This window comes from Chiloscyllium punctatum, chromosome 10 (assembly GCF_047496795.1).
Source record: "Chiloscyllium punctatum isolate Juve2018m chromosome 10, sChiPun1.3, whole genome shotgun sequence".
In the NCBI taxonomy this organism is placed as follows: domain Eukaryota; kingdom Metazoa; phylum Chordata; class Chondrichthyes; order Orectolobiformes; family Hemiscylliidae; genus Chiloscyllium; species Chiloscyllium punctatum.
Window position 1 is genome coordinate 59,907,908 of NC_092748.1, and position 17,551 is coordinate 59,925,458.

Here is a 17,551-nt window from a genome sequence, read left to right on the forward strand (position 1 = left end):
CTTACCACGAAGTGTATAAGTCCTGCCCTGATTTGCCTTTCCAAAATGCAACATCTCACATTTATCTGAATTAAACTCCACCTGCTACTCCTTGGCTCAGTGGCCCATCTGATCAAGATCCTGTTGTATTTGGAGGTAACTTTCTTGTGCTGTCTGCTACATCTCCAATTTTGGTGTAATCCGCAAACATACTAATCATACCTCTGATGTTCATATCCAAATCATTTATATAAACGATGAAAGGCAGTGGACCCAGCCCTGATCCTTGTGGCACTCCACTGATCACAGACCACCAGTCTAAAAAGCAACCCTCCATCACTACCCCCTGTCTTGTACCTTTGAACCAGTTCTGTAACCACAGGCTAGCTCTCCCTGTATTCCATGTGATCTAACTTTACTAACCAGTCTTCCATGAGGAACCTTGGCGAATACTTACTGAAGTCCATATAGATCTGCCCTCATCAATCCTCTTAGTTACTTCTTCAAAAAACTTAATCAAGTTAGTGAAACATGATTTGTCATGCACAAAGCCATGTTGATTATCACTGATCAGTCCTTGCCTTTTCAAATACATGTAAATCCTGTCCCTCAGAATCCCCTCCAACAACTTTCCCACCACTGATGTCAGGCCCACTAATTTATAATTGCCTGGCTTTTCCTTACCATCTTTCTTAAATAGTGGTAACACATTAGCCAACCTGCAGTCTTCTATTACCTCACCTGCAGCTAACAATGATATAAATATTTCAGCAAGTGACCCAGCAATCACTTGCCTAGCTTCCCACAGAGTTCAAGGGAACACCTAATCAGGTCCTGGGGATATATCCACCTATATGCACTTTAAGACATTCAACGTCTCCTCCTCTCTAACATGAATATTTTTCAAGATTTCGGTGTCTATTCCCCCAAGTTATCCATCTTCCATATCATTCTCCACAGTAAACAGTGATGCAAACTATTCGTTTAGTATCTCTCCCAGCTCCTGCGGTTCCACACATAGGTGGCCTTGCTGATCTTTAAGGGGCCCTATGCTGTCCCTAATTACTCTTTTGCTCTTAACGTATTTCTAGAATCCCGTTGGATTCTCCTTAACCCTATTTGCCCAAGCTATCTCATACCCCTGTTCTGCCTTCCTGATTTCCATCTTAAGTATACTTCTATTGACCAAAACCTTAATTTCTCCAGTCATCCAGCATCCTCTACACCTACCAGCTTTGCCCTTCACCCTAACAGGAACATATTGTCTCTGGACCCTCATTTCATCATTTTTGAAGGCTTTCCATTTCCAGTCTTCCATTTACCTGCCCCAAATCAACTTTTGAACGTTCTTAAAGGAGGAGAACTTCTTGAGAACTTTTGAAAGTTCTTGTATAATACCTTCAAAATTGGGCCTTCCTCCAATTTGGAATTTTAACTTCTTGATCCTTTTCCATCACTATTTTAAAACTAATAGAATTATGGTCACTGGCCCCAAAGTGCTCCCCCACTGATACCTCAATCACCTGCCCTGCCTTATTTCCCAAGTGTAGGTCAAGTTTTGCACTTTCTCTAGTAGGTATATCCACATACTGAATCTGAAACTTATCTTGTACACACTTGACAAATTCCTCTCCATCCAAGCCCTTAACATTATGACTGTCCCAGTCTACGTTTGGCAAGTTAAAATCCCCTACCATTTCTAGCCTATTCTTCTTACACATAACTGCGATCTCCCTACAAATACGTTTCTCAATTTCACGCTGACTCCTGGGAAGTCTATAGAACAATCCCAATAAGATGATCATCCCTTTCTTATTTCTCAGTTCTGCCCAAATAACTTCCCTGGCGGTATTCCCAGGAATGTCCTCCTTAAGTATATCTATAATGTTATCCCTCATCAAAAATGCCCCTCCTCCTATTCTTTTGCCCCCCCTTCCATCCTTCCTATAGCATCTATATCCTGGAACATTAAGCTTCCAATCCTGTCAATCCCTGAGGCACATCTCGGTAATCGCACATCTCCCAATTGCAAATTTGCAACCATGCCCTGAATTCATCCACCTTACCTGTTAGACCTCTTGCATTGAAATAAATGCAGTTTAATTTATGAGCCCTATCTCACACTATCCTCCTGGGTCCCATCACCCAACTCTTACTAGTTTAAATCCTCCTGAACAGCTCCTGCCAATCTCCCTGCCAGTATATTAGTTCCCTTCTAATTCAGGTGCAATCTGTCCTTCATATCCAGGTCACTTCTACCCCAGAAGAGATTCCAATGATACAAAAATGTGAATCCTTCTCCCTTGATCATCAGCCACGTATTCACCTGCTCTACCTTCCTATTTCTACTCACTAGCTCATGGCATCTGAAGTATTCTAGATATTACTACCCTTGAGAACCTACTTTTTAAAGTCCTACTTAACTCCTATATTGTCTCCTCGGAATCTCATCCTTTTCTCTTCCTGTGTCATTAGTTCCAATGTGTACAATGACCTCCTGCTGGTCCCTCTCCCCTTTGAGAATACTCTGCACCCTCTTTGAGACATCCTTAATCCTGGCACCAGGGAGGCAACACATTATTCTGATGTCTTGTTGTTGTCTGCAGAAATGTCTGTCTGTGCTTCTGACTAGAGTCCCCTGCCACAATTGTTTGCTTTGAACCTGATGTATCCCTTGTTACATTAGAACTAGTCTCAGTACCAGACACCTGGCTGTCAGTGCTACATTTCCTGAGAGTTCCTCACCCCCTACATTTTCCATAACAGCAAACCTGTTTGAGAAGTGGAGACTCCTGCACTACCTGCCTACCTCTCCTCCCTTTCCTGGAAGCAACTCGTCTACCGACTGTATCTGCTGTTTTTCTGTCTTCCTGCAACTGCCATCCATCACACCCCTCTAGCTCCTGTAAATTTCTCATTGCCTCTAACTGCTGCTCCATCCGATCCATGCAATCCAATAGGATTCACAGCCAAACGTACATCCTGCAAACATACTCATCAGAAGCATGGAAACTCTCTCTAATCTCCACATCCAGCAGAAAGAGCACATCACTCTACTAAAGGCCATTATTTCACCTTACCAATCTACAAAACCAGAAAATAGCACAGTCTTACTGCTCAAAAAACACTGCTCCAGGATAACTTAGTGCTTATTTTTATAAAAGTTTAATCAAGACAGATCTGAATACAACATATAATTAATAAAAACACATTCTACTCACCATTGTGGATTTCCCCCAAAAAAGTAAGTTACACTTTTAAAACTTGCCACTTAGCAGTTCCCCTGCTGTGAGTTCCGCCACGCAGGTTTCTCCAAGTTCAGCTCTGAATTTCACTGTTAGTTTACTTTTCTTAGAAGGACTCCATTATCCAGAGATACTTGAAACTAAACAGCAGAGGTAGTCATCAGTGAATGTTCACTGCCTCGTCAGACAGCTGTACAGGTTTTGATCTTTTCTGAAGTTCCAAAACAATGCAAGAGCTTAGGAAACAGTAATTACTGTTCCGAGATTTTGAGGAAATCAGCTCCAACACTGAAAATACTTCAAAAAGGAGCAGCTCTACAATCACAATTTTTTCTCATCCTCTATCTTAGATTATCATGACTTCCAAAACGTCATAAAGTCATACAACACCGAAGCAGACCCTTCGGTCCAACTCATCCATGCCAAATAACTTTGCCAAACTAAGCTAGTCCCATATGCTTGAATTTGCCAATATCACTTTAAACCTTTCCTATTCATGTACCTGTCCAAATGTTTTTTTAAATTTTGTAACTGTACTTGCACAACTCTTCTTCTGGCAGTTTATTCCACATATGAACCACCCTCTCTGTGAAAACGTTGCCCCTCAGATCACTTTTAAATCTTTCTTCATACACCTTAAAATATGCCCCCTAGTTTTGAGCTCCCCCAGCCTAGGAAAAAGACCTTGGCTATTCACCTTATCTATGCCTGCCATGATTTTATAATCCTCCATAAGGTCATCCCTTAACCTTCAATGTTTCAGTGAAAGAAGTCCCACCTATCCAGCCTCTCCTCAGACCTCAAACCCTCTCATCACAGCAACATCCTTGTAAATCTTTTCTGAACCCTCTGCAGTTTAATAATATCATTCCTATAGCAGGGCGACCAGAACGGTACACAGTGATACAGTGCTGCACCACAGACTTGTGAACAAAGTAAGAACTCATGGAATAAAAGGGACAGTAACAACATCGATACAAAATTGACCATATGAAGGAAGTGAAACTATCATGGTCATTCTAACAGATGAGAGACTTAACGAGTAATCAAGTATTTTTCAATGTATAATTTCAGTTACATCACACTGTAAACTTTTACTATAAATTCTGTGTCTTACAATTGTGCACTCCACGACCACCTAATGAAGGAGCGGCGCTCCGGAAGCTAGTGCTTCCAATTAAACCTGTTGGACTATAACCTGGTGTTGTGTGATTTGTAACTTTGTACTCACCAGTCCAACACCAGCATCTCCAAATCATAACTGATAAAGGAGCAGCACTCTGAAAGCTAGTGCTTCCAAATAAATCTATTGGACTATAACCTGGTGGTGTGTGATTTTTAACTTCAGGAAGAAAAGAAGATTAGTAAAGGTTGATTGATGGTAAGTCGCTCTCTGCCTTGCCTACAGCTGTCCAAAGGTCTTTGTATTCAGCCAGATATTTAAGGTTATAGCTGATGTTTTCTACATCTTCTGGAACTGCTGGTGTGGAAACTTCTTTTAAAATTTCTTACTTGTGGGAATGTCAACATAATTAAACTCATCAAACAGGATGCTATCTTGGAAGGAGATTGCAGAAGAAAGAGCAACAGTTTCGTCTCACAGCTGCTGTGGTCTTCCACTAAATTATGTCCTTGGTAAACACACACAAGGTTTGTTTAGTCACATGTTTTTTCCCTATTTGCTGTCAGATGTTTAACAATCATTTGATTGTTCCAACGGTAATTTTGATTAGCTCGCATTTTAAGAAAGTCAAGACCAATTGCCCAAACAATTAATTTTTGAATGGCTCATTGTTGCATGGTTGAAACTGTGAATATTCGTTTCTGATAGGCAGGAAGGAAGCTGTTTACACCACACCAGGGAATTATTGTCAGTGATTTGGTCTTCTTAGATCCTGCAATTGACTCTCAGCAAAGTGGAATGTGGACTACATAGTAATGCAAATTATGGCAGACATTTTTAGTTTCAGTCTGAGTTTTTACTTCAGTTAAAAACGTTTTTTGAAAAATGCAATGCCTGTCTCCAGAAGACAAAATAAAATTAATATTTGATATGCGCATGTCTTCATAACAGTATCCAAATAATCATGCTTTGGAGATGCTAGTGTTAGACTACGGTGTACAAAGTTAAAAATCACACAACACCAGGTTATAGTCCAACAGGTTTAATTGGAAGCACTAGCTTTCGGAGGTTCATCAGGACAGGTTCACCATCAGCTCTAAAAGCTAATGCTTCCATTTAAACATGTTGGACTATAACCTGGTGTTGCGTGATTTTTAACTCACTATTCAAATACATAGTTTTAGGAGTCAGAAATATTGGATTGTCTTAAATGCCAGATCCACTTACAGCTACAATCTACAGTATATTTGAAATAAACAGACTACAAAATTAGTTTACTTCTTTTCCTCACCCAAGAATAAAAATTGCTTTGTCAGGGGAAAAATATATTTTTTCAAGTAAATCTTGTAGCTTTTATACAAATTCTGGCTCTTGACTCTGATTTCCAGCATCTGCAGTCCTCACTTTCTCCTATTTGTTTCCTTTTAGCCTGGAGAGGATACGTTGCTCATAAAATCTACAAGCAACTGAAGACTCAAAGGGAAGCTGCCATTTGTATTCAAACAGGTAAAGCTAGTGCTTGAAAATATCATTTTACGCACCCTGAACAAAAATGTTGCAGATGGCAACTAAATCTAAGTGCTTCAGTCATGCACAACTTCAGATGTTATCGTGATGTACATTATCATGTGCAGATTTCAGTACTTACATTTATTTGTCATCCTTTGTATCCAGTGTTTTCTTGTAGAGTATAAGGATAGGACAATAAAAGAATGCTGCCATAACCATTCTACAGAAATACCAAAAATTGCCAAACACAATAATTTATAGTGCTGGATTTAAAACTAAAGCAATATATACTGAAATGTTGAAGCACAAAGGAAATATTAGTTTGCAATTTAGTTGTATTTCATTTCATCTAAATTTAGGCATGGTAGATTGTAATGCATCACCATGGCAATAAATCTGCTGCTTGTTTCAAAGAATTTTCTTTTCCTGACAAAGAATATGATACGTGGATATTTAAATACATGCCTGATTGATTTTACTGTCACTACTATCAGAACTAAATGGTTGAAAAGTTGATTATAGCAGTCAGTATAAAATTTGGAATATGTGAAATCTAATTTTTTATCCCTGCCTCCCTCAAATAAAATTGAATATAGTTACCTGCTAGTCATGATTTGGAGGTGCTGGTGTTGGACTGGGATGCTCAAAGTTAAAAATCACAAAACACCAGGTTATAGTCCAACAGGTTTATTTGGAGAGACCAGCCTTCGAAGCACTGCTTCTTATCAGGTGGTTGTGGAGCATAATCATAAGACACAGAATTTATAGCAACAGGATTGCATTCTTAAGCTAAATTTGTTTAATATTACATTCCATGACACTGCAATCCTGTTGCTATGAATTCTGTGTCTTATGATTCTGCTCCACAACCACCTGATAAGAAGCAGTGCTTCAAAAGCTAGTGCTTCCAAATAAACCTGTTGGACTATAACCTGGTGTTGTGTTGCCTACTCGGTTATCTTGTATCCCTGAACTTTTAGTTTTTTTAACCATCAACTGATTTAAGGCCTATGTGATGGCAATGTTAAATTCATAGCTTAAGAACCTCATTTCATTCTTTGCTACATGTTATAGGCAACGAAGACAGTCACTAGTTTCCGTTATCCTTCATAAATTGAGTTGTGATCAAGGTGATCAAATTTGCCAACTTTCTTTACTATTAAGTTACACTCATGAATCTGGTCCCAAATGTTACTGAAGTCCACCACCTGCTGACAGGGGTAAAGCAGTATTTTGACCTGCCCAATGCCCCCAGCAATAATCCTGTCAGTAATTGTAATGTCCACTAATTATAATATTCTTAAGTAGGACAAAGAAGCATGCCCTCTCTACAGTTGCAGTTAAGTGAGAAGTTCCAATAAATTTGTAGTGGCTCAAAGGTGATATGGTAGATAGTGGGGTAGGTAGATGGGTGGGGCAGTTGTAAACTCACAAAGCCTTTATAAAAGTAAAAGTACTGTAGTAAAGGCTTAACTGGTGTTAAAACAATATGAGCATGCAACTGTTACAATTATGAGGTTTAGAAAGTTGTTATGTTCTGAGGATTAGCAATTAATTTAAGGTGAAATGAAAATGGGTCATATGATCTAGTTTTACATATGCCTAACAGCAAGCCTGTGTGGTTGCTTTTTGGAAAGTAAAGGGTAGACTGGAAATAAAATGCAAGCTCTTAACACTTAGTGTTAATGACAACTGCCTGTGTCCGAGCAGTAGATATACTGAGTCTCCACATCCCAGAAAATGTTGAGAAAGTTGGAATGTAAATAGTTGTGATTTAAACTTCTCTTATTTCCAAGACAGAGAGCATTGGAGTTTGGAGTTTGAAGGATAGCAAATCAGCATTTCTCCTTAGAGACAAGACCCATGTGATCACGTTGCCATTGTGATGGGCTTTGAGAAACAAAGAGTCTAAGGTATCCACAAAAGTCAGACAGACAAGTTTAGTCTGTGAGGATCCAAAATACAGAGAGCACTTACAGGCAACAAGACATTGTGGTGCACCACACAAGAAAATGGGTGGAATTGGCAACCAGATTGAAAAGTCCAAAGCCATGAGGGATTAAATTGAGGCTGTGAAATTCAACCAGCTTGTATGAGAGAAAAAATACCTAACAGTGAAAGACAGTTCGGAGATCAAAATTTCCCAGTCTGAGAATGCCAGATAAAGACACCTTAAATCCCAATAACTGGCAGACTATGTGAAACAGCATGTTGCTGTGGCTGTCTACATAGACAGACTACTGGCTGATGCTTGCAAAACTCCTGGCATGATAATTAATGTGAGATACGATCCCGTGATTGGGTGACAATTGTTGAACATTCCAATGTGTACTCAGACAGCTAATTTAACATTGTCAATAGGGCTTGCAATATTGCTCATTTGTTAGAAGCTGCACATATTTCTAAGCAGGGACCTGTCATCTGCAAATAAAATTAGTTTGTCCTAGCATTGTACCTTAGTTGAATTAAATAAAAGCATTGGGTGCACTCTCCATGGCAACATCATGAGCAATCAGAGTCTGCTTCTGAACTAATCAACATCCTGTTCTTATACAGTGTAAGTTGTTGACCTCTATGAAATCCAGCATTTCTGCATCTGTCCGGATGAGGGCAGGATGAAAAGTTTTGAAATTATTTCTATTTCAGCAAGACTTAATAATGCTTTTAGTAATATTACAGTAAAATGTGAAATGTTGTTGTGTCATCCTTTCAGCTATTAACTGGAAGATCATAAAACAGCAGTGAGATGCAATGCTACAATTTGAACCAGTAAGATGAAAGTGTTCAAATTTTTAGGGGTGATATCAGAAATTCACAAAGTCAAATTGAACAAAGGATGGATTAAATAGAAGGTATGAGTGCATAAAGATTTGCCAAAGCAGATTCAGAAAAACATTAAATTATGGGCAACTTGTGATCATTCTTAGGACTCTCATCCATTGCAAGAAGTTTAATACCTCATAAGGTCAGGTGTTCAGAGCTCCTAGGCGAGTGAGTGGTCCTTCCTGCAGAAGGACATGGACAGTGTCGGAGAGTTTGTAAAGAAATGCCAGATGGAATACAGTGTTGGAAAATGTGAGGTTATGCACCATCTTAGGAAAAATAGAGGTATAGACTATTTTCCTAATGGAAAAGATTTTGGAAAGCTGAAGCACAAAGAGACTTAGGAGTCCTAGCTCAGGATTCTTTTAAGGTTAACATGCAGGTTCGGTTGGCAGTTAGAAAGTCAAATGCATTGTTTATGGGCTAGAGTGCAAGAGTGGAGTTATACTGTTGATTCTTTATAAGGATTTGGTTAGACCATATTTGAACTGTTGTGAGCAGTTTTGGGCCCTGTCTTTAAGGAAGGATGTTCTGAAGTTGGAGGGGGTCCAGTGGAGGTTTATTAGAATGATCCCAGGAGTGAAAGGCTTTGCATATAAGAAGCGGTGGAGGACTCAGGATCTGTACTTGATGGAGCTGGGAAGGATGAAGAGGGAGAATCTCATTGAAACTTACAAAATACTGAGAGGTTGAATAAGAGTGAACAAGGAGAAGATAGTTCCACTAGTCAGAGATACTAGGACCTGAGGACAGTCTCAGAGTGAAGGGATGACCTTTTAGAACTGAAATGAGGAGGAATTTCTTCTGCCAGAGAATGGTGAATCCACAGAACTCATTGCCGCAGAAGGCAGCAGAGGCAAAATTATTCAGTGTCTTTAAAACAGAGATAGATAGTATTTTGATTAGTAAGGGGATCATGGGTTATAGGGAGAAGGCAGGAGAATGTGGATGAGAAACATATCAGCTATGATCAAATGGCAGAGCAAATTTGATGAGCTGAATGGCCTAATTCAGTTCCTGTATATAAAACATACAATACAATATAAAACAGGAAGCCCACCAAGCCTGTGCCAATTCCTATTCCTTATTTAGACCCCTATTTATTTATTGCGGTTTCTATCCCTCTGTTGCCTCCCTTTGATGTGTCTATCAAGACACACCTTAAAAGTTGCAGAAGTGCCTGCTTCCACCATCGCCGCTGGCAGTGAAGTCTAACAACCCACCACCCTGTATGGAAAGACCACCACCTGCAAGTCACCCTCCAATTCTCTCACCATCCCAACTTGAGATGTATCGCCATTCTTTCAGACTGCTGGATCAAAAATCGTAGTGCTCACAATCACTTTCTGCAGAGCAGTTAGGAATGGGAGATAAATGCCAGCCTAAGCAGCAACAGCCATGTCCCCTAACTGAATAAAAAGGAAATACACACCAGTAACTGACTATGTTTCAAAGAGTTTTGACCTTCTACAGTGGTGCCATGTAAACCTGGCTTCCTGATGGCCTGCTCATGCTCTGCTCTTCTGTCACAAGAAATACCTTTTAAAGAGCGGTCATATCAGTGAGATAATGATTTCTTTTAGCAAACTTCTTAAGTTGTGCTAAAATGTCTTGAGTAAAGCCTTTAAGTGAGCTCTGTTGCCCCATCTCTTTACATACATGATCTTTTAGAAAAAGGAAGTAACACAGGTCAGAGTTTAATCCGTGTGATAGGGTCTCATCATTTGGCTGGAGGACCAGTGAGAGCCTCACATTGTCTTGACTGGCAATGGCAGGTCGTATTAGGCATGCATCTGGCTTTCATCCAGCCTTACTTCTGCCCTCCAAATAGCAAGTCCCTCAATCAGACACTGAGATCCCTTGAATAGTATATCCCGGGGATACTGCAGTTTCAATTTCTCATGTGATGACCCCCTTGCCTACATAGCTTTCAGGTGGCAAAGCTGTCCACAAATCTTCAACTTAATTAGGCGGAGACTAGAGAGTGGCAGTGTCCTCACCTTGCACCCTCATTTACAAATAAATGCTCTCTTCCTTCAGACTCACTGCTGAGGAGGCATTAAATTTCATCCACTGTTGCCCAGAAGGCTATGCCAGAAGGTATATTCTGGCCATTCCTGTAGACTACTGTTTGAAGTTATGTCCAACAGATATTTAATTATAGAAATGACTTGTTAAATATTTGACTGCTCACACTGGAATCTCATGTATTACTTGATTCTCCATAAAGATTTGAGCTTCTAGCAGCATTTGGTTTATGTGCTTCTGTTAGATACTGTACATTGAAATCTAACCTTCTTTCATCTGTTCCACCGTAAAGGCAGCAACAGTGGTTATCCCTTCTGCCTCCTCATTTTTCTTTCCATTTTCATTCTGTTGCAGCACATTCACATACCAGAAACAAGATGCCTTTTCATACTGTCAACATTTTTTCAATCTGAAATGTAAATTAATTCTTTCTGGTACGCTTCAACAGAGATCAAAGTGGGGATATTAACCTTAGTAGGCTTTCTTTTAACAGAACCAATGCCAAATATTGTGAGGGTAGTGTAAGAAGGCCAATCTAATTGTTAACCATGGCCCTCCTCCAGGCAGAACCCCTCTATAAGAACAAACATTTCAAAGGCAATGTTTTTGTTTTGTAAATGACCTTATCATAAGCCCAAACAGTGTGGAGAAAAAAGATTAAACTGAATAATTCTTGATTTCCTTACCCTGCCTACATTGATTTGTAAGTAACTTTATTAATTTTGCATATATCATGTTGCTCAGTGATCCTGACAGCAGATGCTCACAGGTGGAGAGGGTAGGGAAAAGCAGCTCCTTATGGAAAACTCGTGACTTGTTTATTTTGTTCATTTGTTGTAGCTATTGCTTTGAGGTAGACTACATTAGCATTTTAAAAATAAACACATTTCTTTCAAGTACAGGAGCTGATGGCCCAAAGGTCTCAGTTGGCGTAGTCTATTCCCTATCCGTTGATCCATCAAAAGCAGGGTAAAAAATAACAATACCCTATTTAGGAGATAGTTGCTTCTTCAGATTTAATAGTTTATACTTTTACAAGAATGATTTCGCAAATCTTACACCATTTTTACACTGCAGCATTCAGAAATAAGGATCAACTTTATGCTAACTGAATGCAATTTCCTCATGTTTATCCTAACCGCGGTACTGAATGGACAATATTATTTTACCAGTCCACACATGTGCTGAGTTTTGATGGCTGTAGAAAGTGAGAGGAGATGCAAATCTACTTATTCTGAATTTTTAAAATCTCTTGTCTTCAACAAACTGGTGAGATGAGTCTTCAATCGAAGTGCAATTAGAGTTTTGTTTTAAGAAAATGTCAATTAATTTAAATGTGGACAGTCTCTGGGAGTCACAGGTACAAATAGTCAACTATAAAAATTACATGTAAAAAATGCACCTGTTTTATTCATCACATTTCTCACCAATTTCATGAGCATTCTTTTAGTCACTCTAACTGCTCTAGTCAGATAACACTTTTATTCAGTTGTCTAATTGCTATTTTATCACTAAATGCTGAGATAAGTATGTGATTGTTCATTGATAATTCTGTTGCAAGTCAGCCCAATGACCACAAAAAAATTACTGCCACAGTAATTTACTGAAAAAAGAGATAACAAAGTACCCTGTAATAGAAAGAAACAGAATATAAGTCTATTTATCTTTAATGGTTCAAAAGCCCCAAATGTTCAACAAGGTCATCCTTACTTTTGTCTGTCCTACAATACGAGAGAAATTTAAAAAACTGAAAAATTTGGATTCTGCACAGATACTGCATTTTTAAAAATGTTTGCTGTTTTGAAATAGTAATAAACCTCTACTTAGACAAATTTTATTTGAAGTCTATCTATTTTACTTTGAGGAGTAAACAAGTTCAAATTGAGTTAACACATAAATATTTTAAATGCAATCATTAGCCTCAGAATTCCATATGCTGAGATGTACCATTTTTACCCAAATAGAAAATGAATTTCATCAACCAATAGCCTGGAGATATACTGACATCAGATTTTTGTGAATTAACCAATTTGCATATCTATAGCAGTAGCGATTTGTGAAAAAAAACTCATAAAATGAAAATAATATGTTGGAATAGATGAAAATTAGAGTGCTTCCTTTTATTGCTAGTTTTTGTTGAAGACCAGACTAGCAGTTGAAGGGAGGGACAAGTTAGAGACGTATGTGCTTCTCAGGGAAATTCTGAGCTAGCTTGATTCATATCTCTGTTTTACAAGGAAATCTAATCCAGAAAAGCTTGGCAAACAGAAAAGAGCAACACAGCAAAATAAGGTACCATAGTTTCACTTAGAATAATCTGTAAACACTACTCACTAATATATAACAGAAGAAACAGAAACGGTTGGATGTCTGTTACAATGATCATTGGGTTGGCAGCAGTTGGGGGAAATGAGATGCTGCTCTAAATTACGACCTTACAGTAAGATATCTTTCTCTTTATGCTCTAACAACAATTACATACATAAATAATCCTGAAAAACTCTTGCCTCCATTTAACCAGGATAATTCCACCACATCTCTTACACTCTCCTTTAGCATAATCTGAAATAGTCCTCATATAACTGACTCCAGTTGCTGCAGACGAGGTTGGAGCATCATGTTTGAAAGAGACAGGCCACCAGATAACAAGGGTTAATTAATAATTTTTGAAAGGTGCCTTTAGGAAAGAATGACCAAAGTATGATGGCAATTTACATTAAGTTTAAAAGTGATGTAGTTCAATAAGAATCTAGAAATATCTAAACCAAGGATGCTACAAAACTATGAGGGACAAACTGGCTATGATGAATTGGAAAACTAAATTAAAACATATGACAGTAGACAGGCAATGGCTAATATATAAAGAAATAATGCATAAATTACAACAAAAACACAGTCCTATAATGTATTTAAAACCTACAAAGAAAGAGTTCCAACCGTTATTAACAAAATAACTCAAGGATTATTAGGACAAAGGAAAGAAGCCAATAAAATTTCCAAAATAAATGGAAAGTTCAAAGATCCAGAGCATTTTAGGATTCTGCAAAGGAGGGCCAAGAAAATGATTCAGAAAGGCTAAATGGTATACGAGAGTAAGTTTGCAGTATACGTTTTTGAAAAAAACTGACTAGAAAAGCTTTTAAAGGTGTTTGAAAAGGGAAAGATTAGCAGAATTGAATGTAGATCCATTACAAACAGAGTCAGGACAATTTATAATGAGTGTTAACATAACAGAGTAACTAAACAAATGCACTGTATCTGTCTTCACAAAGGAAACTACTAAAAGCCTAAAACCATTGGGGAATCTAGAGATTAGTGTAAACAAGGAATTGCAAGGTATTAAGATTATTAAAAATACTAGTGAAATTAATCAGACTTAACGTGAATGAGTCCCCTGGACCTTAAGATCGACAGGCCAGAATCTTGGAAGATGTAACTGCAATATTTGATATGTTGGTGGTCATCTTTCAAAGTTCTGTAGAAATGAGAATGGTCTCTCAGATTTGAAGATAGGAAATGCAACTTGACCATTTAAAAAGAGAGCAGTACTGGAAAATTACATATCTATTAGCCTAATACTAGTCACAGGAAAGATGCTAGAATCTCTAGTAAAGAATGTGTTAACAGGACTGTTAGAAAGGAATGGACCTAAAATGGCAAACCTAGATTTAGAGTCTTAGAGTCATAGAGATGTACAGCATGGAAAGAGATCCTTTGGTCCAACCCGTCCATGCCAACCAGATATCCCAACCCAATCTAGTCCCACCTGCCAGCACCCGGCCCATAATCCCTCCAAACCCCTTCCTATTCATGGACCCATCCAAATGCCTTTTAAATGTTGCAGTTGTACCAGCCTCCACCACTTTCTTTGGCAGCTCATTCCATACACGTACCACCCTCTGTGTGAAAAGGTTGCCCCTTAGATCTCTTTTATATCTTTCCCTTCTCACCCTAAACCTATGCCGTCTAGGTCTGGACTCCCCCACCCCAGGGAAAAGACTTTGTCCAATTATCCTATCCATGCCCTTCATGATTTTGTAAACCTCTACAAGGTCACCCTCAGCCTTCAACACTCCAGAGAAAACAGCCCCAGCCTGTTCAGCCTCTCCCTGTAGCTCAAATCTTTCAACCCTGGCATCATCCCACTGAAATCCTCCAACCCTGGCAACATCCTTGTAAATCTTTTCTGAACCTTTTCATGTTTTACAATATCTTTCCGATAGGAAGGAGACCATAATTGCACGCAATATTCCAACAGTGGCCTAACCAATGTCCTGTACAGCCACAACATGACCTCTCAACTCCTGTACTCAGTACTCTGACCAATAAAGGAAAGCATACCAAACACCGCCTTCACTATCCTATCTACCAGCGACTCCACTTCTAAGGAGCTATGAACCTGCACTCCAAGGTCTCTTTGTTCAGCAACACTCCCGAGGACCTTACCATTAAGTGTATAAGTCCTGTTAAGATTTGCTTTCCCAAAATGCAGCACCTCGCATTTATCTGAATTAAACTCCATCTGCCACTTCTCAGCCCATTGGCTCATCTGGTCAAGATCCTGTTGTAATCTGTCCACTATACCTCCAATTTTGGTGTCATGTGGAAACTTACTAACTGTACCTCTTATGCTTGCATCCAAATCATATATGTAAATAACAACAAGTAGAGGACCCAGCACCGATCCTTGTGGCACTCCACTGGTCACAGGCCTCCAGTCTGAAAAACAACCCTCCACCACCACCCTCTGTCTTCTACCTTTGAGCCAGTTCTATATCCAAATGGCTAGTTCTCCCTGTATTCCATGAGATCTAACCTTGCTTACCAGTCTCCCATCAGGAACCTTAATTTTCCTAGACGCACTCCGATGTCCAGCGATAGATGAATTCAAACAGCAAAGGCAGTGTCAGTTTCTTTCTCTCTCTCTCTCTCTCTCTCTCTCTCTCTCTCCTGCACTGACTTCACCATGTGCTTCCTTTGTCTGTTCTTCTCCCTTATGAAAGAAAAATCATGTTTGACAAACCTACTGAAGTTCTTTGAGGATGTAACTAACAATATAGATATGCTGAAATTGGTGGATGTGATGTATTTAGATTTTCAGGAGACTTTTGATAATGTTCTCTACAGGGGGTATGTAAACAAAATTCAAGCACTTGGGATTGGCGAAATACATTGGCATTGAATGAGAACTGGTTAATTGACATAAAATGGAAAAGGAATAAATGGATCATTTTCAGGTTGGCAGACTGTAACTTGTGAGGTACTGCAAGGATCATTGCTTGGCTTCCAACCAGTCACAATCTAAATTAATCTGAGTGTAATATTTGCACATTTGTAGATAACAAAAAACTAGATAGGAATGAGAGTTGTGAGGAGGATGCAAAAATGTTTCAAGGGGAATTGGAGGGGTTCAGTGAGTGGGAAAAAGATTTGGTAGAGGAAATACAATATGGAGCAATGTGAGGTATCCACTTTTGGGAAAACTGAAAGACAGAGTATCTCATAAGTGATGATAGGCTGGGAAGTGTTAAATTTAAAAGGATTTTGGTTGTCCTCATTCGCGAGTCACTGAAGGCTTACATGCAAGTACAGCGATCAATGAAGGAGGCAAAATTGCATGTTACTTTCTATTGCAAGAGGATTTCAGTACAGGTGAAAAGGTATCTCACTAAGGTTTCAATTTTAATAAGGCCACATCTGGAGTAGTATGTGCAGTTTTGGTTTCCTTACCTACATAACGATATACTTGCCAAAGAGAGAATTCAATAAAAGATCACCAAACTAAATGCTGAGATGGAGAGATTGTCATATGAGGAAAGATTAAATCAACTGGACCTACATTCTCAGGAATTTTGAAAAATAAATGATGACCTCATTAATACATTTGGCCAGAAGGCGATTTTGTACTGATATTGTCACCAGACTAATAATCCAGAAGCTCAGGTAATGCTCTGGGTACCTGTATTTGAATCCCACCATGATTTGGAATTCAAAAAGTCTGGAATAAAAATTCAGATGATGCCTATGGAACCCTTGTCTATTATTGCAGAATTACATCTGATTGACTCATGTAATTTAGAGAAGGAATTTTGCTGTCTTTACCTGACCTGGTCTACACATGGCCCACTGCTCTCTGAAATGACCTAGCAAGGCACTCAGTTGTATCAAAACCGCGAAGAAGTCTCCAAGAAATGAAACCAGATGGACCATCTGGCAGCAACCTAGGCACTGGAAACGACAACGCTAAATTCAGCTGTGTTGATGCTGCAAATCCTCCTTACTATCATCAGGGGGCTAGTACCAAAGTTGGAAGAACTATCACAGAACAAGCAACAGCCTCATATAATCATACTCATAGAATCATACCTCATGGAATCATTGTCCCTGGCAACATCATCACCATCCTTGTATCTGCCCTAATCCGCTGGGAGCCAGCAGAGATGGTGGCACAGTGGTATGCAGTTGAGATGGATTTGCTCTGGAAGCCCTCAACATTGACTCTGGACCCCATGATGTTTTATGGCATGAGCTCAAACATTGGCAAGGAAATCTCTAACCGTGCATTATACCCCACTGCAGCTCATCAGTCCATAATCCTCCATGTTTAGCACTTGGAGGAAGCAAGGACTCAGAATGCACTCTGAGTGGGTACTTCAAAGTCCATCACCAAGAGTGGTTTGGCAGTAGAATTACAGATTGAGCTGATCAAATCGTAAAGGTCGTAGCTACTAAATTAGCTGTGTGGTGGCTTGTGAGGGAACCAACAAGATGGAAAGAAAATACTTGGCTTTAGTTTCACCAATCTGCTAGCTGCAGATGCATCTGTCCATGATAGTATCAGTGA

The 17,551-nt window shown here is 39.1% G+C and overlaps 1 protein-coding gene across 6 annotated transcripts in view; it reads left to right on the plus strand.

Annotated features, from left to right (window-relative positions):
• Positions 1 to 17,551, plus strand: part of myo3b (myosin IIIB) — a 586,128-nt gene that overhangs the window by 433,208 nt on the left and 135,369 nt on the right. For all 6 annotated transcript variants that reach the window (XM_072579295.1, XM_072579293.1, XM_072579296.1 and 3 more), the window contains one exon: positions 5,776 to 5,853. In XM_072579295.1, the coding sequence (XP_072435396.1) occupies positions 5,776 to 5,853 (78 nt within the window). The remainder of the gene's footprint in view (positions 1 to 5,775; positions 5,854 to 17,551) is intronic.